We start from the raw sequence: 23,589 nt of genomic DNA, 5'->3' as shown, positions 1-23,589 counted from the left end.
CCAATCACACTCTGAGGTCGCTCTAGTCCCGCCCCTTTGTCGTACCGCTGAACCAATGAAAGCCCAGTTTCAGTTTTCCTCGAAAAGCACGCTCATGGGTTGCTTGACAAGTTGGTGTGGACGCTGTGAAACATTTTAAATTGTGTCATGTTACACGCAAACCTAAGGATATGCGATTAAGATTTATTTGGTGTGCAAAGATAAACGAGCACATAATTGTGAGATGAAATGAAAATTACACGTTTTTAAAAATGTTTTTAAAAAGTATGCCAGCATTTAGCAGATAAAGCTTTCAGGGATAAAACTGTTGGGTTAGGTTACGGAACAATATCCTAAGCTTTGGGCATAATAAGGAGCACTGTTCAATTTATTGATCATCCAAATATGGAAAGAGTAGGACACAACCCAACACCTACCAAGACTCTCCACCTTAACACACATGCCTGTCAAAAAGAGAAATTTACAAAGCAATGAAGAGGATCCTTGGTATCTCTGGAGGAGGTGCAGAGATTCATAGCTAAGATAGGACAATCTGTTTATATGAAGAAAGCCATTGGCAGAAGACAGCCATGACAATTTCAGATTGCAGTTACCACAAGCCATGTGGAAAAAGTCTTGGTCTTGTCTGTTTAGGAAGGCAGCTACATCAACTTGAACACACCATCTTGACTCTGAAACAAGGTGGCAGCAGCATCATGCTGTGGCCTTTTCTTCAGCAGGGACAGGGAAGCTGATCAGAGTAGCAAAACTCTTGAGCATTGGGTTAGGGTTACCCTCCGCAATGCAGCAACTCAAAACATACAAACAAATCTACAACAGTTTAAATCGAATTATTTTTATGGGTAAGACTGATTTATCCAAAACTCAGTAGTTGATTAAATTTGAAACTTACAAACTGATATTCACAGACATTGTCCCTCCAATCTGAGCTTTACTGCAAAGTAAGTGGGTAAAACATCAGACTTCAGTATGCAAAGCAAAACCATTAAATGCTAGAGATGCTCTACAAGAAGTTCATAACTTTTTTTTATATGTTTTACAATGCCCAAAAAAAAGCACTTTGTCTTCTGTTGAATCTATTATTTTATGTGTTACTTTTGGTTATATTTTTAGGTAGCCAGAAGAAATTAGGTTGCTTAATATTACTTTTACTTCTGAGTTGCATTGATTGCCTGCCTCTTATTGAGCATTAGTTTCTCACAATATTCCCATTTTGAGTGGTAAATATTTGAAGTCAATATTTAATCTGGACAAATCCAGATAAATCTTAATTTATCTCTTACTTGTACAGGGTTGTACTGATTTTTTTAATGAAATATTAGACTTCTCACCACAACAATGCTTTTGACAGACAAACCTGGACTTAGTTGTTCCACATTAAGTCCCAGACATTCATCCATCATATTTTAACTATCAAATAATAAATAAAAAGAAAGAAACAACGTATGAAGGTAGAAATATTTAGTTTATTGGCACATCAAGGAAAAGAAGGTTAGCACAGTTCAAAAAAATCCAGGATCTTCAGAGTGATGCTCTAAAATGTTGACCCCAGTCAAGTAGCTTTGAAGAATGATTCCTCAAACCTCAAAATGGACTTCAGATGGACACTAAAACAGAAATGGATGGATTTGAAATATTGCAGTCAGGAAAAAACTGTTTGCTTAGTGATCTAAATATAAAAAAGTATATTATTTGGCTTGGTAAGAACACAATTGCACAAGAGATCACTTACCACAGCTTTTCCAAGAATGTTCTTCATTTGCTCCAAACAAATGCAGACTAAAATTGCATTCAGTACGTCAAATGTTTACAGCTGGTGCTTTCTTTCGGTCCTTCAGTCAAGGATCTCCTTTATACACCAGCAGCAGAGGAGGAAATAAAGACACTCCTTAACCGACTGGATGAAACCATAGGAAAAATTCCCTCCCAGGAAGTTCTTGCCCCGTCCAAGACCCATGGTCATGTCCCGGAGGTGCTGCCCCAACGAGGACGCAGGCATGGCCTGGGGAAGAGGACGCTGAGGGTGCATGGCTTGGGAAGCAGAATCGATGCAGAGGCAAAGGTGACCCGTCAGTGAGAGCGCATGTGGAAGGATGCCTGTCAGGTCAGGCCAGCCCTACGATAGCCTCTACTGTCCAAAACTGCAGCTGCCTCCATTCACATCCAGGATTTTCTCGTCTCATCTGCTGATATTTTTGAAAGCTTTGTTTATCACACTCGTCTGTGTTCAATCCTCACACAAAAACTGCTTAGGACACCCCACTGTCACAGCTTCTGCTGACAAATGGGAGAGTTCCAGTAGGTCCCCACCCACATCGCACCTTTTGTTTAGGACAGTATATGTTGGACCTTCACACATTTCTAGCAGTGTTTTGCAGGTGCATAAACACCTCAGATTTGACCCTTCACCCACAAGAACAACTTTTCTCTGGGTTCTTCAAAACATCCCTACTGGACCACGGGTATCCCCTAAATAATCCTTTATTTCTGGCAGAAGGCTTCAAGTGATCTTCAAAATAAGAGAAGCATTTAACCTCGTGCTCAAAAGGTTTTTTTTAATAATCTGTTAATAGTTGTAACTTCAAATGCTGATTTATTTGAACCTCGAATGTGAGCCTGAATTGCGAGACAGTATCTCTACAGTATCTTTATACATTTGCTGTCTCAGTCTAAAAGTGTGTAAAAGAAATTACGAAATCAGTTTTTACTGAAAATTGCTGCCTTACTCCAAGTCCATCTCTGATTGGGTGATTAGCTCTTGGTGATGGCTCCTGTCCCAGGGGCACACATTGCTGAGAGCTGAGCTTGGAAACTGACCAAACCTTGGACCTCATCAAGAAGGTTTTGCCTGACAGAGTCAGAGATCTGGACTTTCTTTTTTTTTTTTTTTTTTAAATGTTACTGTCAAAATGCTACATTTGTCTAATTTTGTCTCGTTCCAGTATGTGAGGCTTATTATCATTTCCAGAAGTAATCCAGATTAAGTCCAGATATCCAAAGTTGTTCTTGTGGGTGAAGGTTTTCAGAATGAGCCGTTGTAGCAGAAAACCAAACTAGAGCAGCAGCAGAGATGAAAGTGGGCAAACCACTTAGGCAGAAATGCAAGCTACTTCCTCAAGTGCCTCATATTACTAAAGTAAGGCACTTTTTCCTTTTTAATTTGTGGTTGTTCTCGTACATTAAGTTCATACTTCATACCAAATCTCAATCAGTAATTTTACTAGTGAATCCCCTCATCATAACACTTTGCTTTCTTGGTAATAGGAGAGTAGAATTACTCTCCTATTGTGAATGAAGCATCTGTGCTTCATTATTTCGCTTGCATAATGAACTAGGGAATAAACAACATTTTTGATTGGACTGATTACAATCCTGATAATTCTCCCTCAATTAATCCTGAAAGACAAAAATCTCTGAGCTTTTGTGTCTGTCGGATTACCAAGACGAGACCAAAAGAGTTAGACAAGGCTTTGGTGGGTAGTTCTGGTCAACACAGTAGGCTCACACTACAGGATACTTTGTTGTTTTGATTTCAGTTAAATGCAATTTAGGCCAGTAAATTAACAAAATCAGCTAAAACGCAACTAAAACCCACAAAGATGAGTGATGTATGTATTTATATATACATATATATATATATATATATTTATATATGCAATCTATATTTTCAGTTACAGGTGTAAACAGACATGTCTCCCTATAAAGGAAAACAGAATGAAAAGAAAATATAAAGTACAAATCAATATCTTTGCACACAATTCAAAAAGAACCTTTGGCTTAAAATCATAAACAGCATCAACAACACTATTACTACTGCGAACAACAAAACATCTTTTTTTTAAAAAACATATTTCCATGCAACAAAAGGCAACTGTGATGAACAACAACACAGGACCGGTTCACTAATGACAGGAGGGTCAGCTGAGTCTATTCCAGCACAACATGCACACACAAAGTAACGACAGAGCTCCTTCCTGGCTTTCCTATTTCTGACCCATCTGAACAGTTGCCACTCTGGGTATGTGAGCACGTTTGATCACATGTGACTTAAAAGGTCCCTTCTCACATTTCGACATTTTTGGTTTCAACCTCTCTTAACATTCTAATATGAACAACCTTAATGCTGTACAGTCTGCGCTCCTCATTGAGTAAGTCATTAAATACACAATATTTAAGCTGATCACTCGAAAATTGATGTTATTTACAGGTGATCAAGAAACATATCCTCCCCCTCCCGCCCCCCCCAACGGTGACATCAAGTATCTGTGACTAGAAGCTGAATGCAGGAATGTGCATCAGAGGAGATTGCCATCACTGGAGCCGCATGTTGTCGTCATCGGGGTGTTACTTTTTGCAGAGTTTTTGCTAAACTGAGAGATTCTCCTGCAGTTGACTACGTCTGAATTAAGTACATAAGGTGACTGCATTGAAAAAAAACAGGTCTGCATTGAGGAAACAAGGCACAATCAAAAAGATATAAAACGCGTCATGAACTGAGGGGAGAAGAAAACAACGGCATTAACTTCCACCCCCCTTTCTTTTTTTTTTTTTTTTTAATCCTTGTATGTTTGAAAATAGCACACTGAAGATCGAAACCGCTTCAAAAAATGATCTATAGTCATGTAGAGCCACTTTGTTTCATAAAAGGTTTTTGATTTTTTTTTTTTGTTAAAAAGATGATTTCATCTCATTAAACAACACAATGACAGAATACACTGCATTAGTTTTTGCAAGCAGAACGCTCTTACTTAAAGACTGCTGAGCATTTCTCACCTTTGCTTTTACTCTGAAGCTACAACTCATAGATTGTCAATGCAAACACACACTAAAGTGCTATTGAAAAGCAATGTTCTTGCTTCTCAAAATGCACCATTTTTTCTTCTCTGTGGCTGACATCAGTGTACTTTAAAAATCTCCTCTTTGACGCAGGATTCAGGCACAATCACCTCAAATTATTTCTCCACTAAAAAAACAAGCCCATTTAGAAATGAATATGACGCAACAACTAGGCATGGGCCAGTTAACCAGTACGCGAGTGTACCACGGTTTTAAACATGTGTGGAACCGAATGGTTTGCAGATGAGACGAGAATAGAGTAGCAAAATGCCACTAACTGTTTACTTGTTGCTGCCCATTACAGGTCAGCTGGTGATAAAACATGGCGCAACACTTTACAAATTCAGTCGCATGTTTGGAGAGCATCCGACTGTGCAATCTACCTGACTAAATATGTAGCTTCAGTTTAAAATATCACAGTTTAGTAATAAAATAAATGTTTTCACATCATTTTAACTGTAACAACCAATATCATGTGTAATTTTAGCAGCAGCAGAAGCAGTAATAACTGTTGATATTCTGTGTCAAATAAAGGGAATTACATCACATCACTAATTTTTTTTTTTTTTAGCAGATTTTTACATTGTTTGATTGTATTATAGATTTTTACATTATGAGAATATAACACCGGCCCATGCCTAGAGACAACTGCTAATAGTCATGGCTTCTCTTTTTTGTTTTTTTGTGTCTTTTTTGCAAATAGCAACCGAGTTTATGATCTTTGGCATGACATGAGAGTGTGCATGGCGTGTAAAGATGTGTATATACATTTGCATGTGTGTTTAAAAGGTTTGGGGGGGATACAGCTGTTTTGATCTTCCTGCACTCCACATGTCCAGTAAGTTATTTGACTCATGATTACAGAACAAAATATACAAAAACACAATGAAGGATATGATGGTCTTTAGCGTAGCTTTTGCATACAGGCTTTCCTCCAAGGTCCAAAGTCCTCAAACCGGAGTGACTCCTCATAAGATGGGCTGCGCACCCATGTATGCATATTTGCCCGTCTTGTCACATTTACTTCTCCGGTGAGACTTGAAGGGTGAACTGAACTCGGTCAAGTCCCCGAAACCGCCTGGTTTCTCTCCCCCCCCCCCTCCACCCCCAACATAAATACTCCAGCGAAGAAATATTTCCCCTCCTAAATAAAGACACCAACCATCTCAATCCAAGTCTGTTCATGTTCCTCCACAGTTCAACCATTTTAGAAAACAATTCCATGTATTCGTAAGCAGTTCTGTTTTTCTCCTCATAAACGCATAAAAAATAAGAAAAAGCATTGCATCTGTTTTCTGCCCTGTTGCGATGGTGGTGAAGGGCTCCTCCCTGCTTCACAGTTGGTTCAGAAAATGCAGCAGTGCCTCTCTGTGGTGGGTGGGTGAGTCCAATGGGTTTCTAGGAGACTGCAGGTCACAGACTGGCAGAAGATGTGGCAACAGCAATAAGAAAGTGAGTTTTTTTCTTTTTTTTTGTTGTTTTTTTTGTTTTTTGTTTTGCTGAGAAACAGGTGATGTATTTTAATTATTTTGGCTTGTACTCGTGTCGTTTCATGGGAGTGCTGTGTGTAGTGTCGTGTGTAGTAAAGCATATGATTTTGGGAGTGTGTTGTGTGGATTTGGAGATGGAGTGAGAGTCTATTTTTGGTGGAGTATTTCATTGGCGCGTGTGGCTTCAGGCCCTGCGCTCCACTGGCTGCTGCAGGAACACTTCGCTCCCGGCTGACACAATGGGCAGCCTGTTGTCCATGTGGTAGCTGATTAGGTGGCTGACGCTTCCAAACCGGTGGTCTTTTGTGCGTACCTAATGGAGGGGTGGGGAAAAGCATCAAGTGTTACCATCAACACCACTACGTCCAACTCAAATGTAATGCTTCTTCAACTCCCGCCCCCAACTTACCACTCCCTCTGGGTCGACAAGAAGCAGGTGCTTGGGCTGACCCCCCTGCTGCCCCGTAAGGACGTACTGCCCGGGAGTGGTTCCAGATTCCCGCACAAGGAAGTCTCCGTCTCGGGTCAACAGTCTCTCCGCCTCTTTTCGACTCAGGCTACCGTGGAACCAGATTTCGTTCTGCAGCTGTTGCACCAGCGACGGCGGAACCACCACTGACGTTGGGCCAGCGTGTCCAGACACTCCCAAGGCATCATCGAGCGGTTCTTGAAGATAACAAATGAAAACAGATTGTAACATTGTAGCCTTGTTTAGAGGACATGATCCAAGATATAAACGCAATGGAAGATAGAAAAATGGTTAGATGGAATAAACAGTCTGATGGTTTGTTGGACAGACAAACTGATGGACAGCTTGAAGGACAGATGAACAAAAGAATGGATGAACTGAGAAATGAACAGATGGAAGAAGGAAAAATTGATATTTATGTATAACTGGATGGAGGATCAACCAGATGGATAAACAGGAGAATGATCGAAAAATGTATTAATTAATGGTTGGACAGGCAGACCAATGTGTAACCAAGAACAATATTGAAATTAAACGACTCCTCTTAAATTCTGAATCATTCATCTGCTGTGGTCTGAACGCACAACCTAACAACTTCCTCCTGGTTTGCATCTGGAGGAGAAAGCTGCACTAGAGTTTACATCAGGCCTAAAGCGTCCCACCTGACCTGGGCCGAGCTCGTAGGCATTGTGTCCGCGCCAGATGCAACTTTAATTAGAGGCCTAAGGTTGAATTAAACCCAACATATTTAAATGGAGCTTTTGCTGCTTTTGTTTTTATTGCACCATTTGGTGCATTGTTACTTCTCCCATTTTTAGCTTTTGTTCAACATCTTCAAGCTCCGTTGTGTCGCTTGTTGCAACCGCAGGGTGAATCAAATGCAAATCTTTTGGGATGCATTGATAGGAGCAGAGCAGAGCTGTGTAACGCATCCAGTTGTACATTGTGCTGCAGCTGTTACAGTCCAACTCCTGCACTTTACCTTCTTTCCTCAACAAGGCAAACTGCTTCCTCCTCTAAACTATAAATAGATTAACACAACATGGTTTTCTTGATTAGGGTTCTCTGTCCTGAATGTGCTGGCACACTGGAGAATGAAATTAAGAGTACCATTTGAGTGGACAGACAGACTGACCAATGATCAAGTTTGAATACCGTTTGGTGGATTGAAGGATCGACAGGTACAAGCTTTAATTTAATTTCTGGAAATAAAATTGATTATCTTTCATGCTTGCTCATATTTTGTACAACAGAAAAATACTCAAGTCAAACACACGTAAAAAATTAGAAATATACATTTCTATATCTTCCAAGCTGCATCATAAGTCTGCAGACAACGCAAATTTAATGTGTAAAACTCTGTGAAGCTCGCCAATAATGTTTTATAAAATGCCAATTTAGTCCCATATATTTCCTCATTGTTTCTCTTTGCAGAAGCTTCTGTTTTTAGTTTGAATCTGATGGAATAACAGCTTTTTTTCCACTGTTAATGTACAACCTTTATTTTCTGCACACAGTAATTACCAGTTATTCTTCTGTTTTGATTACAACCCACACATCCCATTTACAACAGTTCATATCAGTGTTTCCTAATTTCACAGCAAATTGCTTTATTGTGGCATTTCTGCATTTCACACAACCGTGCATTTTAGCTCAGAAAGTGAAGAAATTACATTTTAAACTAAGCTAAGCTACCGAGAGAGACTCACTCATGTCAAAAACGTCTCTGTGAGCATTTCCATTAGCTGCTACAGGAAGTCTGGGTTTTTCCACGTTCACGTATGATGGGTCGTCAAACAGCTCCCGACCTCCTTCTTTGGCACCCACTAAAAAAAACAAAAAAAAATTATAAAAAGGTGTACAGAGACATGTTCTTCTTTCAAGTAAAAGAACACAAAGAAAATAAGACAGCATTTTCCTGTTATAAGGGCTAAAACATGTCTTCAGTTTAAAAAAAACAAAAAAAAAACACTTTCTTTCTGAATTTCCAAAGAATAGACACAGAGAGGCAAAGATGCAGCTCACCTGGTAGAGGAGGCACAGGCTGTTTGTGAATGTCGCTCTGACCTGGCTGCCCATAGGGCTGCAAACAAAAAAACAACCAGAAGACCAAAATTATGTAGGTATTACTAAAATAATCACAAAGGTCAAAAATTATATGAAGCAGATTTATTCCTTCTGGATTACAGTAACATTTCCCACAGCTTCCAAGACTACAACTTGAAAATGCACTAAAGTACAAGTTAATAACCAGCATAGTGTAACCAGGCCAGTGGTGAATTTAGGCATAAGCAGATTTCTTCCCTCTCTAATCCACTCATTCTTACCAGTGTTGCTCCTGGACGGGTCCTCATGTCAATCAGTCCACCAGGGGGAGGCTGCTTATCAGGAAAGTTATTATAGTAAGGAACCTCAGCAGAAGGAGGAGGAGGAGGAGGGACAGCTTCGTCATCTTCTTCCTCCCATGCAGAGCCATCAAACGGAGCCATTCTGACAAAGACAAGATGTTTAGAAAATGAAATACAGAAAAAAAGTGAAAGAAAAAAAAAAACAGTGAGTGGCTGAGAAATTAAAAAAAAAAAAAAAAAAAAAAAAAAGCTGCAGTTTATATGTGAGCTGTACCTGTCATGAGGTGTGACCAGTTTGGGGGGGTTCTTCAGGTACTGCTTGAAACGCAGCTCAAAGGCCTGGCCGATGGTGCTGATGACTTCCTGTGCCAAACCCTCGGAGCACTCCAGGATGTGACATGCTGCAGTCGAGGAGGTACACAGAAAAGATAAGGAGTCTGCAGCAACATGCCCTTGAAATGAATGCAGCACTCAGACAGGCAACACCATTCAAACAGAGGCAGGGCAAGAAAGAGAGCAATAGAGAAGAGGGAAGGAGAAATGGTAAGAAGAGAGAAGAACAAATAAGGAACGAGAACAGAAGAGCGAGGACTCGGGAAAGAAAAAGCACAACAAAAAAGGAGGAAAACAGACAAAAGGAAAAGAGCAAAGAAGTAAGAGAAAAAAGAAAAAGGAGAGAAGAGAGAATGAAAATGCAAAAAAGAAATGTATGCATTTATAAAGCACCTTTTCAGCAATATTTTCAACTATTATTATTACTTATTTTTACAGAGAAAAAATATATATAAAAACAGCAATAAAGTTCGGTCAACTTATACCAACAGCAAATAAAAATCTGAAATGTGTTAAATTCTTTAAATGAAGTAAAAGTAACTGGGTTGGAGGCAAAACAAGTATAACAAAAGAAAAAGGCAGACCAAATGAAGATTTAAATACAATAAAGTAACTTAATCGGTGAAACAGTAAATTCTAAGATCCTTTTTAAAGCTATTAAATAAGTCAACTACTCTCACAGTGTTTGGGGGAAAATTAATCTCTTCCCTCGTCATAAGAGTCTTATGTATGAACAGTAGATTACTTTTAATCTAGGTGGAACATCAATTTCAATAAACCACAATATGTATTCATATGAGGCTCGTCAAAGCGAAAGTACGTTTAAAACAAAAACCTTTAAGCAGGTATCAAACATACTTTGAATTAAGCCTACATTTCTGTGTTAAAAATAGATTTTTATTGGTCTTTTAATCTAAAATATTGTGTTTTCATTAATTTAAAGAAAAAAAGACAATCAGTCCTATTGTGATGAATCTATGTCATGCGTTCCACTAAGTGAACCAAGTTACTGAAATAAATTAACCTTTCAATAATTTGTTAATTTAATTAATATTTATAAGATATGGGGGGTTTAATCAAGTGAAAACCTTAAAAAAAACACAAATAAATCCTAAAGTCATTGTTAAAAGCAACAGGAAGCCTGCAGAGGTATTTAGATCCATGAGTTATTTGCTCCTCCTTCCTGTCACGCTCTGAACTCCTCTGCAGTCATTACTGATGTGGAAGAAGAACAGATTACTGTCAGAACCTACTCAAACATTCCTAACCTTGTTTTATTTAAGCAAAGAAAATAAAATAAAATAAACATCTGTTATCTTTTTCTGCATCTTATTTTCAATAACAAGAATCTCAGTTTTGTTCTTTCAGTTCAACAACTTAAATTTATATTATCTAGTCCAGTAGTTCTCAGTCCTTTTCTAACAGGTATGTATTTTTATAACCCAAATGTTATCAGTAGTAACTGAATCACAGGGGCATTGGATCAATAAGACATAACAGATGCAGGAACAACTGGGGATAAAGAGAAATATAACTGCATATCATCTACTTGCTGATAAAAGCTCGTAAGTTACTTTATCATGTTGCCCAGGGAACACGGAGCAACAAGAAAAGGACAGGGCTATGTTTAGAGCCACGTAGGAGCCCACATGTAATAGGTAATAAATGTAACAAAAGAACCACTGTTCAGTCAGCTAAATTACTTTAATACTGAAGCCAGAAAGGTCAAACTGGTTTTGAATCCTGTTCTGTGAGATTTCATGGTGAACAGAAACAGAAGCGGCACTTCAGTCCTTGAGCATTTTCAGTTTTCAGGACAGCCGTTTCACTGCTGCCACAAGTCTGTGTTGCTGCAGCTGAATGATGAGGATTGTCAGAGAAGATTGTTGGTTAAAGAAACTAAAATGTAAACTCAATCAGCTTGGGTCTGAATGGATGGCTATGTTTGGGACACAAAGCCAGATATTTAATATAAGCTAACTAACATATTCAGCATTTATGGATGCCCTACATGGTATGCTTATTTGATATGTTGTGTATTCTTTCTTCCTGTCCCGGGTGTATTTAATGTCTCAGCTGTGGTAGGCGGCGTTTTAAATACCAACCCTAATAAAGCAGATAAGCTTTTTCATGCACCTAATGGGATTGATTTATATTTCAATGGAAATGTTAGGCAGAAATGATGACTGCGTAATCAGAGTGCGCAATTTCAGGCTCCATTTCCATGTGTTGCACAATTCAACACAGAAATCAGGTGATTCATGTAAAAATTCCCCACAAAGGAGTCAAAGCTGTGGTTTCGGACAGAACCAGCTGCTGTTCTTGCTCACCTCTCTGGTTGACTGGATCTTTGGCCACATACGCTACGTACTCAGCTGTATCCTGTGGGAACGAGACAGGGGAAACACAGTTAGAGGAGGAAAGGAAAGGGAAAAATCAATAGCAGGAAAAAGTGAAGGGCAGGTTTAAGATCGGAAGACTGAAATAAAGACAACCAGACGGGTAAAGCAGCAGCTGTAGTCTCTAAGTTGCGACAAGGGTTAAAATCGTAAGGCAAGCTGAAAAGGAGAAGACAGGAAGTGATGTGGTCAGAGACTCTGAGCTAATAAGGCAACAATGAGGTAAGTGGAATTCATAGGAATAGGCAATGACTTAAGATAGGAAGGAAGCACATGCAGGCTGAAGAGAGATGGAAAGTAGCCAGAGTGAGGTCTGGGCTCAAAGAGAGCGAGAGACAGAGAGAGAGGGAGAGCTGGGCGACTCACTGGGTCTCCTCCAGAAGCAAAGGAGATGGACTGCATGTGATGGTTGGCGATAATCTGTGGAGAAAAACACGGGAAGAACGGGGGACAAAGAAAAGAAAAGGAGAACACATGGGTGAGATGAAGTATGCGGGGAGTGAAATGAAAGCGTCTGGATGGGACACAAACATGGAGTCATTACTGAGAAAAGGCCTTTTTTTTTTCTCCCTCCACTGAACACCATCATCTGCAGCAAACACTTCTAAGATGGGATGGAGCACTTTTGTAAACAGTCTGCAACAACCATCCAAGACGAATCAATATCAACATTGAACCGTATTAATGCTCCTCTGCCTGTATCTGTTCCCTATGCCTGAATGGATACGTGTGCAGAACAACATGCTTCGTTGCCCTACGTGTTGATATACATGACTGTACGCCGTCTCCCAGCAGATTGACCACTTTGCATCTATTAACACATTAGAGGTCTGAGAGGAGCAGCACATCCTGCCCAGTGGCAAGAGTGAAGCCATGAGGAATCAGTCCAGTGAATGAGGCTCACAAAGTGGAGTAACTAATGCATCTGTATTAATGGCCCAGAAAATCCCACAGCTGATCAAAACGGTGAATTGAGTTGCAAACCCTTAAGATTTGTGTTTATCATACGAGGAAGGTGGCGTGTGTGTTGCAAGCGAGGATCTTATAAAAATTATTTCCATAAATAACTACAAGACCTCTGTCAGAGATGGCAAATACTGAACGGACACTTAAACAGGATATGAAAAACACATTTTTTTAAGGGTTGATTTTTCTCTGCAGGATATGGACTTTGATCTAGGAGAACCGTTTAACTTGTGGTTAGTGTCTTTAAGACTATTCTTTACGATACATTTTATGGTTAAGTGCTGGCAAAAGCCTTACTGCTGGATGAAATACTAATGAGTCTTCTACTTCCTCGTTGAGTCGTTTTCTAAACTTTTGAACTGCATTACAAATAGCGTTGCCATTAATTGTGGTCTGATTTTGTGGCACAGTGGTTGTGTGATTGGTTGGATCTCTTTCATGGTTCAAGCCATTGATGGAGTTTATGATGTTTTTAGCTTTTTCTTGTTGTTTATTACTCTTTGTTTTTGTTTTTTTTTAAAGTATCCCTGTTTGAACGCTCAATTCTTTTGTTTTCTTTCCCACAGAAAGCACTCCGGGCTTGCGAATCCGTGTTTTTTCCTGTCCTCTTCCTGTCCTTTCAACCCCAGGTTAGGATGCTAACACTTAAACCGAGTCTGCAGGAAGTGTCTTCTATTCATACTGGGGTTGTTCCCCTGAACTCCTACACATGCTTGCTCTGTAGGAACAATTGCTACAAAATCAGAGACTTCACCCAACTGGCTGGGCTTACAACTTACATTCCATTCATAAATGTTTGATAAGATTTAGTATTGTTTAATGAACTGAATTTTGATTTTACTGAAATTAACTGATTTAAAAGTATGACCTGCCAATTCCGATTTTGCCCAATAACCAGTTTTATTTTGTCTGAAATTTCACTAAAAATAGCAAGAAAGTCGCTGAGATGGCAACAGTGGGGTGACTGATGGTAAATGCAAACATGAAGTCCTGATCTGGTGAGCTGATCTATCAGTCAAACCTTTTTCACGGGAGAGCAAAGAAGGGCAGCGGTTGATTTTTAGACCTTTGCTGAGGTAGATAAGATCTGGGAATAAGCTTGGCTTTACATGTAAGCATCGACTGACCACCGATTTCCCAAAATTAAGGAAATCGGCTGGTCGATAAATCAATGCAGCCCTACTGTAAGCTGGATTTAGATAACACACATCTGAATCTGATTATATGATAAGAATTAATTAAAGCCCTTACTGACACTCCGTATGTAAGCTGAAGTGAAACTGAATTGAACTGTAATAATTGTATCTTCTTGATTTATCGTCTGCGATACGAACACTTGTGCCATATAAGCCACTTGCAGTACCCGCATTGCTGCAGTCGCTGTTTAACAATGCATCACTATTGAGGCATTCAAGGAGTGAAACTAAAAGATGAAGCCAGCTGAAACAGCACAGAAAATGTGCCAAAACTAAAACCAAAGGACCAACCTTTCCTCATATTTCTAAAAACACTTTCAGCCTAACCTGCTTGCAGTCAGAGGCCAGTAGATTGAGGCTGCTGGTCGAGATAGTGAGGCTGATTGTCATGCCTGCGAACTGCAAGTTACTTTTCCCCAATATGGACGTCAGAGAGCGAGAAGAAGGCTGCAAGAGAGAGGCACACATGGTTATGAGTTGTGAACAAAACACTTTGAACACATCAGAAACAACTAGTGTTTATTTTATTATTCTCCCACTTCTACAAGGCATAATAATATCTACAAGGTGCTTCTTTCGTGAAGTCCAGTACTTGGCTGAATGTGTGAACATGCGTGCGTGTGTAGGAGTGACAGAACAGCTGCAATTGTTAATCTGCTCTCCGTGGCCAACTGTGGCCAACAGAGGAGCCGAGACCGTCACAGAAACCTCAACAGCAACAATGTGTCAGTCCAATTTTCTTGTTCTAATGTCTTTCATTCACAACTATCTCCAAGTGTGTAGAATATGTGATAAGAAAAGCACCATCGGGACTGAATGAGCATGCCGTACCACATTAACCTCAGTCCTGCCAAATAAGAGAGCCTAGCCCAGTATAATCTATTCTAGTGTAAGTACTACCACTGTATTTTGTCTGGGGTGCTTCCCTGCCAGACATTCCTTGGTCAAACCCTGCAATGGCAGCAGGCAGCTCGATTTAGCCACCTGTTTTATGGATGTTTTCAGTTTCATTTGTGCACAGACACTCAAAATCTTTAAACAGCAGACTGGTGGCTGTGTCTGCTAATCTAAAGTACTTTAAGAACATCATTGGCTCCACATAAGCGTCCCTCGTGGCAGGGGGGGAAGCAGGAGAGAGACCAAGCAAGCAATATCGAGTTTACAGTCAGCTCAAATGAACATCTGGGCATTTCTGTCTCCTTCTACCAGCATGCAGTTTAGACAATAGGATTCACATTTTTAGGCTAAAAGTACAGATAATCTTTGGACAAATGGGATTCTTTAATTACATCATTGCCATGCCAAACACATCTGAGGAATTTTCCTTGCAAAAGTATTCATACCCAAATTACTTTTAAGGTCTGGACATTGAACAGACCATTCCATTATATTTCTGGTTCTCTGTTTAGAGTCATGTTCCTGCTGGAAAACGATCGACTGCCCCAAATTAAAGTCTTTTGCAGCCTCTAACAGGATTTCAATTTAGATCACAAAACTGATCCATGGCACCTTCTTCCACATGTTTGCTGTGTCCCTATGCAGATTAATGAGAGTCTGTGAGACAGAAGGGGAACCTGGCTGAACAGCCAACTGACCACAGGGTGGACAGTCAAGCTAAACAGAGATTTCATCCAGAAAACCCTTCCTTCCTGCTGTCCACTTAAGCTGTATAAATAAATAATGTTCTGAGTAAGGGTGTGGTCGGGTGTAAGCTGTATGTACCTTTCTCCTGCGGGATCCTTTGGCTCCAGGTACCGCCTCACAAACCACAGCTATAGCCTCTCTGAAAGGGTAATAAACACAAACAGAAAAAATATATATACAGGTCAGGCAAGTTACTTTCTCTTTTCTGGACTCACGTTTAGGCAGATTAAAAAGAAATCTGGCAGATGGTAGGATAATTTATCTTCCCTGGCAACTGGGCTGCTCTTTACCAGTGAGACAAATATCGCTCCGGAAACCACAAGGAAACCAAGAGTATTCCAGAGTGTTCTAATTTAAGGCTTCAGGGAACAGCAGGGGTGCACACACACACATGCATGTGTGCATAGAAACAGACACTGATAGAGAGTAAAAAAACAAGTAAGCAAAACAGACCACAAGCAGGACAGAAAGAGAGGTAGCAGAGAAAGACTTGAGAGGCCAGCAGAGCGTGTCGGCATACAAACCCAACATGTCTTTAAGTCTAACCACTGCCACTTTTCTTACATTCTCACCCACTCACAATGCTCTATGTTGAAACAAGAGAAGGAAAAGCCAGCTGAAGCACATGATGAGCTGTGGGCATTCTCACCTGGTGACCTGAGTTCTGGTGCTGAAGTCAAGAGCTCTCATCGACTGTAGCACCTCCACACAACCCATGTACTGTTTAGGAAACAGGAAGGCAACAAGTTAACAAGAAACATTTCCTTTGTTGCTGTAACATGAAACACACAGGAAGCAAACAAAAGAAAATCGTGAACACATTGCAGCCTGGCTAGAGAAACCTTTACAGTTGTGCTCATAAGTTTACATACCCTGGGAAAAGTCAAATGTTTGGGTTTAAAAAAAAAAAAAAAAAAAAAAAAGAATGATACAAAGACTCTCTTTCATCCACAGTTAGTTGTTGGGTGAAGCTGTTTAGCATGCAACAATTGTGTTTGCTCTTTTGAATTCCAGGATTCCTACACTTTTCATGTAAATATTCCAGACCTTGCAGATCTCAGGCATTTTGTGATCTTCTTAGAATGAATGAAATAAATACACTGCAAATTTAGGACCAATTTTTCTGCAACAGCCAAACTTTAAATACTGAAGCTGCAAAATCCAGAAGCTGAAAGAAAGGAGGGACGCAAGTAAGGACGGAAGAATAGATGACAGAAGAGGAAGGACACAAATAAGGTAGGGTTGATGGAATGAAGAAAGGATACGCAAGGAAGACAGGACAAAGGGAAGGAAGAAAGGAAGGAAGAAATAAAGGAACAAAGGAAACAAGGAAGGATATAAATTACGGTGGAAAGAATATTTAAACAACAGGACAGGGAATAAAGTTCGGAAAATCAATTGAAAAATAATTTTATTCTTCAGACCCGGAAAATAATATAACAAAAATAATTTTTTTCAAAAAAGTGTAGAATAGCTATACCATATAGGCAACAGAAACTACACAGGAGACCCTGATCACAAATGTACAGAGCCTGGAAGTTTTGTTTTGATTACATACCCTACAAGCTGAAACACATCGCTTAAACAGCGCCTGAAGGCAACAATCCTCACCTCTGGTACTGCTTGTGATTAGTGTGTGTGTGTAAAAAACAGGCTGTGAGTCTTTGGGCACCTTTACGTTTCATGTAAATGTTGTTTCATATTCTCTGAAAAAATGTTTCAACAAAAACTGAAATTTTAACATGTCTGTAAACCTATGAGCAAAACTACATTGTGGTGTAATGAGATCTCACATTAAAAACTCACAATACTTTAAATTGAAGACTATGGATTAAAGTACTATTTACTAACTGTGTCAGTATTAGAAACAGTTTCAGTTAATGTTAAGCTTTTAAAAGAATAAAGATTTTCTGTCATACCATTTGTTGACAGTGATGACCGACCCATGCCTAGTGATAGCTGCAAGCTTGACATCCTGTCTTTGTGTTTATTTTTACGTTTTTTTAGCATCCCTGTTCTACAGCTCTTCAAAGCACTAATGATTTGTGAACCTGTATGTGTGTGTGTATATATATATATATATATATATATATAAATAAAACAATATATAATACTTCTTATCCTTAAAATACTGTTAATATCTCAGATTGTTCTCTTGAACCTGGTATTGTGTGTTCTCTGACTGGCTGCATGTTTTCACACCTTAAGTATCCAAAGAGAGTGATAATACAAGAGTGCTAGCTTACCCGTACTGTATAGCAAACGCCACTGGTGCTGACCACATTGTCTGAATGCAGCCAGCCACGGATGGGCTTGTTGACAAAGGAGCCATGGCGTGTCCATTCATCTCCTCCCAGCTGACCTCCTTCCACCCGTGCCCTTCTGGAGGCCCCTGCAAGCCGGTTCATGTCCTGCAGAGGAGGTCGGGGAGGGGGACAGGGAGCAGTTAGGAGGGCAACGTGTTGATGAAGTGGAGGAGAGGAGCTGGAATTGCTTCTGTCATCTCCAGAGGACTCAACAGGTGCCTGAGCCGGCTGTGACCTGCTAGCAGCCCTGGGTCCTGGGAGAAGGGTAGCGGAGACACCCAGACGAAGGGATCTCATACTGGGGAAGAAGGAGCAGAGAGTGGTAGGGCTGTTTTCAGCCTGTCTGGGAGATGTGGGGGGCAAGATGGGAGTGAGCGACGAGGAGGAGAGAGAAGACGGTAAACCAGGGGAGGGGGTAAGTGGGGTGACTGGACTGGAAGGCGGAAACGATGATGGGTTGGAGTTTGTTTCATCGGTTGAGCTCAACGACTCACTCCGAATGTGGGTGTACTTGGCTTTCTGCACAAGCTCCATAATTATGCAGGGCGAGATTTTAAGTCCACACTGGCTGCAGCGATTTAAAGTCTTTTTGTCTCACAATTCAAAGTTTCCCTCTGAAAGGACATACAACCATCTGTCCTTCTTGCTCACTGCAAGAGCTCTACATCCATCTGTTTGGTTGTCTGTCCTCCACTCGTTACCAAGCAGCCGAAAACAAACTGCGATAAAATTGGCTTTATCCACAATGAGTGCAAGATGGGAGACGGTGCGTCGGAGAAGCTGGGCCTCCACCATAAAGTTGGAATACAGATGAAAATAGTTTATTAGTGCACAAGTACAGCTCATGTTGTCCTCAGTTCTTTAGTAAAGTTTTTGTTTGTTCAGTTCCCCTGAATAGATGAAGACGAGCTTTTAGCTCTCCACAGAGGGTTCCTCTTGGTGTTTGCACCCAATGTAAAACGACATCCGCGAGTTCCTCATCCCGACGTAATCGGCAAAGAGTAAGTGTTATTCAGCCGTCACCAGCACCATGAAGAATCAACACAAGTGATTGTCTCTCTAAGCCCCCCCTTGCCCCTTCCTGTTTGTCTTAGGGGTGCACACTTATTAGTGATCTGTCTACATGTGTGGGGCAGTACATATCTTCGTGTGTGTGTGTGTGTGTGTTGGCGTGCACGTGTGAAGCAGTTCCCTTTGCCGAATCTACCTTGCTTGATGTAGGACTATAAAAATCCTATTAGCGGCCAACATGGGGTTTCTAAAAGACGCTGTGCACACCAACTAAACAGCACCAACACATGCATAATATACAACTTCAACTGGTCGATAACACAGCAAACACCTGCAGAGCTGCTAAAGAAAAGAGAGAGGAGGCTTACTGATGTACGACTACTGCCAAATTCTTTGTACAGTCTTTTGAACACCTGTTTCAAAAGCAATGCGAATCTGTCACTGGCTGCCTTTTTCACTCTCTCTCCCTCTTCCTCCAAATGCTTTCATGTCCTCTCTGAATGGCCTTTGCTCTATCCCTCCCTGCTTCCCCTTCTTCTTCTTCTTCTTCTCTCCTCTTCCAGATCACTTCTGGTGAAGCCTCCTTCCCTTTCTCAGAGCCCTTTCCTCCCTTCTCTCGGTCTCCTTTTTTATCTTGGAAGTCCTCTCTCTTCCTCCACACAATGTACTCTGCCAACCTCTGTCTCTCCAATGCCTCTGCCTTCTCGCGTGCCACCACGTCCTCTCGCCTCTTCCAGATGATCTCTCGCTCCCCCTCGCCCCCTCCCGCGATTGCTCGCCCGTTCTCCAGGCTGCCTAGTTTAACAGTTTATTTGAATATATTAAAGTTGAACCGTGTTTTTTTTTTTTTTGCCTTTCTACACAAGGATTGTGGATAGCTAGAGGCTAGACATGGTGGCTTTAGAAAAACTGACAGATGAAAAGTTTGTAATTAAGACTGGGCTAGCAGAGTTGAGCCCATTCCTGAATTAGGTTACTGATATGGCTAAAACAACAGAGCCGGCCTTGGTTCAAGTTTGTTCCCTAAAACTGGACATCTAGGTAAGGATGCATTTTTTTGTTTTCTGAAGCACCATTTGATAGTGGTACGTTGAGTCTGAGATGCTGCCAGTGTCTGGTACACTAACACACACTGCAGTAGCACGGCGGTGATGTAACGCTGCAGAATGTAGGTCACAGGATGATGGTGACTACCGGCGGGCTTGTGGTGACGATGATGAGACCTGACAGGTCTGGTTTAGACTTCCTCACTTAGGGTTCCCTGAATGGAGGCTCACTGATGTTTAACATGAACCCAATGCACTTTGCACCAACTTGCTTTAGTTCTTCCTAGTTCAAACAGCAAGCCCAGATTACCTGAGAGAAGAGCGTTGATGCAGACATTTTTAATATGCGCAAACCCAGATTTATATTCATTCCTTATCTAAGGCAAAGCTTCCAGTGCACAAACACTCTTAAACTTCTCATGTTCTGCATAGTCCAACCTAGAAAAGACAAACAGTCTGTTTGCATTAACAGTCTCCTTGAACTCCAAACCCCTCCTATAATTCAGTCTGAAAACAGTTCGACCTCAGAAGGAGGCAATGCTACACCAACAGTCCCACCTCATGAGGCACTATTCATCCATGCCTATTTAAGCTGGCCTATTTATCCAAACAACTTGCACCAAAGTTTTTAATTTGGCACCAAAGTTTCAGTAATTGCAAGCAAGCGGCTTATTTTATGCCTTCCTTCCACACTAACATTTAAATTATCTACTAGGCCTGAAGTAACACCACTCAAGATTGTAGTGGGCGCTGGATTCATGGCAGAGGAACAGTCGCCTACACAAGTCTAGCACCTCAGAGGGATTGTCTAGCAACTCTAGCTAGCCATCCATCTGGTGTTGGCCAAAAAGCACCGTGGAGGATCCAGTCATACTAAAGCACTGCCAGTTGGAAAGGCTGGGACGAGCTCCAGAAAGCTGTAAAGAATTATGGCTGGAAAAACATACCCAGACAAATATTATCCAGAACAACTAGAACTCCAGAAAAAAGATTAGCACTTTAAAAAGGCAACAGATCCAGTATGCATGGATAAGCAAGTAGTACAGAGGAAACTACAAATATTATTTAACAAAGGCGTAGCAGACCTGGCATATTTTTTCAGTGCACTGAACACAGTGTAGGTCAGGTGACAAAGATGACGACCCTCAGAATGGACAGAAATCCTGAGTCACCAACATACCATGAAGCACAGCCTTGAGGCCAAGCAGCTGTACTCACTGATATGTACAAGAGAAATCAGAATGATAATTCATTTATCCAGTAGTGCCTGATAGCAGCACATCAAGCTTGACTGATAAACTGGACAACCCTACACAAAGGGTAAGAGGGTATAGATGACCTGAAACAACCCTGAATCACAGACTAGAGAATAAAAGTAAAATCCAGTTAAAAAGAAACAAGATGCAACTATGACTAGTTATCTATAAAATGCATACAAATACCAAATGGAAAAGCACCAGTTTTAAAAAGACAAGGACAAAAAGAAAAGATTTTTACATCATGTTCTGTCTGCAGCTGCAGCTCGTTGCGATGGCAACAGACATTAGGAGAAATGCCTGCGGAGGATTTATGCCAAGAAGTCCCAACAACAGCAGAAATCTTCAAAGAGATAACTGCTTTGGCAAGCAATTATCTGCTAGCTGTTGCATCAAAGACTCTACATTAGAGCTTTTTTTTTTCATCCAATGGCAGGAAAAAAAAGAACTACAGACTCTTAGATCAATACAGTTCAGGAAATGATCAAAGTTTGACCGACATCGCACCAGCCATAAAACCCAATCAATGTTGACATCGCCACTGGCTGAATGCACCGACTCCAGTTGGAGTGATAAAGTTAAAAATTGCAAGAACAGCAACAAAATTCAGATTAACAGTATGTCGTAAAGAACAACACCGTTATGCTTGACTTTAGAAGACAACTAATGCTAAGAAAAGTTGCATAAAAACCACCTGAATATTCTCTGCAGCAGTTAAAGATGACTGTATAACATAACTCCTGCTGCTGAGTAGATCTTATTCTGATAGAAAAATCTGAAAAGTAATAAAGACCTCTCTGTATAAATTAAGTCTCTGCCTTTTTTTTAAAGAAATGGCAAAACATTAGTAGTTCATTTTTTGGTTTAGAAAGCATGCAGTTGATAAGTAACAGCCATTTATCTAAAGCCAAGTTCCATATTAATCTGAAAGCCACATTAATGTTTAAACATCCCCGGACTGTCCGAACATCCGTCCTCTCCCTCTGTCTGGCTCTCCTTCCCTCCACTCCCTGACATAGAAAAAAAAAAAAAAAACGTGCTTCTCCTCTGATCCACTCTTCTGCTTGATCAATTCACAAAGTCATTGCCGGTAGCTTTACTCCATCTATCCTCTCCTCCTCCGCGTTCTCTTCTTCTTCTTCTTCCTCTTTTTCTTGTCCCCTCCTCCGTCTCTTCCTGTCTTTCAGCAGATGGTGAAACGGCAATGCTGCCAGGATGGACAATGGCACTCCTTCATTGTGCTCCCCTTCTGTCTCTCATGCCCACTTCCCTTCCACCTCTGTCTGTTGGAGGGACGAGCACGCTGTCTGCCCTCCCCTCCTCTCCTCCCGGTCTGGGTGGGTGATGCTGCCTCCCATTTTCTCTCTTACCATCTCTCTCCTCTTCCTCTCTCTCTCCCTCTCAGACACACATGCGTGCGCCGCTGTATGTGCCCTCCCCTCCTTCTTTTCTCCCATGCTACCTCCTTCCTGTTTCCTCCCCCACCTCCTCTCTGCAGCCAGAGTCATTTAGCAGAGCGAGATGCTGCGCTCCTGCACGTTAATGCACACACTCCAGGGAGAGATGGGGATGTGGAAGAAGGAAGGGATAGAAGAGAGGGTGTGTGTGTGTGTGTGTGTGTGTGTGTGTGTGGGGGTGTGTGTGTGTGTGTGCGTGTGTGTGTGTGTGTATTAGACTGGGCTTTATAATGTTTGTTAGTCACAACTCCTCCCTTATTCATGTTTGGTAACATGAGAAACAGTTAAAGAGTGAAAAGAAGAGGAGCCCCTCCATTCACATGGTGGACAGTGTGACAGAAGGTCACACTACTTAACCTTGATGAAAGCAGACAGAAGGAAAATATATCTACAGTGGATGTGAGACTAAGCCAAATCATTTTAGAACTATATCTGCCTTTAAGATGACCTAACACCTTCTCCACTCATTTCAGGTAGAAACTGAAATCTTTCCTGTGGGGAATAAAATTAAATAAAATATAAAAAGACTAAAATCATGTAGTTGTATGAGTGCGCGCTTCCCCTTGCTTTTGTGGATGTGGCTGTGCTCAAAATTAACAACCATTCAAACTGATGCTTAATAAGAGTCAGTCCTCGACTGCTATCAGTTGCTCTAAAAACCCGACATAGATCTAGTATAAGCCAGGTTCCACTGAGAGCGTCCAACATGCTTTTTTGAAAGATATCAGTCAGGAGAAAGGCACAAATGAATTTCTAAAGCATTAAAGCCCTGAAGTACTTCATCCTAAGTACTGAAATCAGCTCTCATTTATGTAGATGTATTTCAGCAGTG

At 40.9% G+C, this 23,589-nt stretch overlaps 2 protein-coding genes across 2 annotated transcripts; both read right to left on the bottom strand.

Moving 5' to 3' along the window:
* Nucleotides 1-1,446: 1,446 nt before the first annotated feature.
* Nucleotides 1,447-3,484, bottom strand: lenep (lens epithelial protein). Its single transcript, XM_014984422.2, has 2 exons — nt 1,733-3,484; nt 1,447-1,607 (listed from the first exon to the last, which is right to left on the bottom strand). Exon 1 carries the CDS (start codon nt 2,027-2,029, stop codon nt 1,835-1,837), a length of 195 nt encoding a protein of 64 aa, XP_014839908.1. The 5' UTR covers nt 2,030-3,484; the 3' UTR covers nt 1,447-1,607; nt 1,733-1,834.
* Nucleotides 3,485-3,600: 116 nt separating this feature from the next.
* shc1 (SHC (Src homology 2 domain containing) transforming protein 1) lies at nt 3,601-18,536 on the bottom strand. The gene is made up of 12 exons (XM_014984420.2): nt 17,928-18,536; nt 16,331-16,401; nt 15,760-15,820; nt 14,365-14,484; nt 12,242-12,295; nt 11,807-11,858; nt 9,418-9,544; nt 9,123-9,285; nt 8,821-8,878; nt 8,505-8,621; nt 6,736-6,992; nt 3,601-6,639 (listed from the first exon to the last, which is right to left on the bottom strand). Exons 1-12 carry the CDS (start codon nt 18,519-18,521, stop codon nt 6,511-6,513), a joined length of 1,803 nt encoding a protein of 600 aa, XP_014839906.1. The 5' UTR covers nt 18,522-18,536; the 3' UTR covers nt 3,601-6,510.
* Nucleotides 18,537-23,589: the final 5,053 nt, after the last annotated feature.

This window comes from Poecilia mexicana, unplaced genomic scaffold (assembly GCF_051168715.1).
Source record: "Poecilia mexicana isolate PSO_F unplaced genomic scaffold, ASM5116871v1 scaffold_16, whole genome shotgun sequence".
In the NCBI taxonomy this organism is placed as follows: Eukaryota; Metazoa; Chordata; class Actinopteri; order Cyprinodontiformes; family Poeciliidae; genus Poecilia; species Poecilia mexicana.
The sequence above is the reverse complement of the archived record's forward strand: the minus strand, read 5'-3'. Positions and strand labels throughout refer to the sequence as shown.

What these genes read in the sequence shown, in the direction of transcription:
- lenep (XM_014984422.2), bottom strand. Translation starts at nt 2,029, where the DNA reads ATGCACCCTCAGCGTCCTCTTCCCCAGGCCATGCCTGCGTCCTCGTTG.
- shc1 (XM_014984420.2), bottom strand. Translation starts at nt 18,521, where the DNA reads ATGGAGCTTGTGCAGAAAGCCAAGTACACCCACATTCGGAGTGAGTCG. An exon ending in CCCGTCCAGGAGCAACACTG is followed by an intron (nt 8,879 to 9,122) that starts GTAAGAATGAGT and finishes TTTTGTTTGCAG; the next exon opens with CCCTATGGGCAGCCAGGTCA. An exon ending in GCCTGTGCCTCCTCTACCAG is followed by an intron (nt 8,622 to 8,820) that starts GTGAGCTGCATC and finishes TGTTTTTTTTAG; the next exon opens with TGGGTGCCAAAGAAGGAGGT.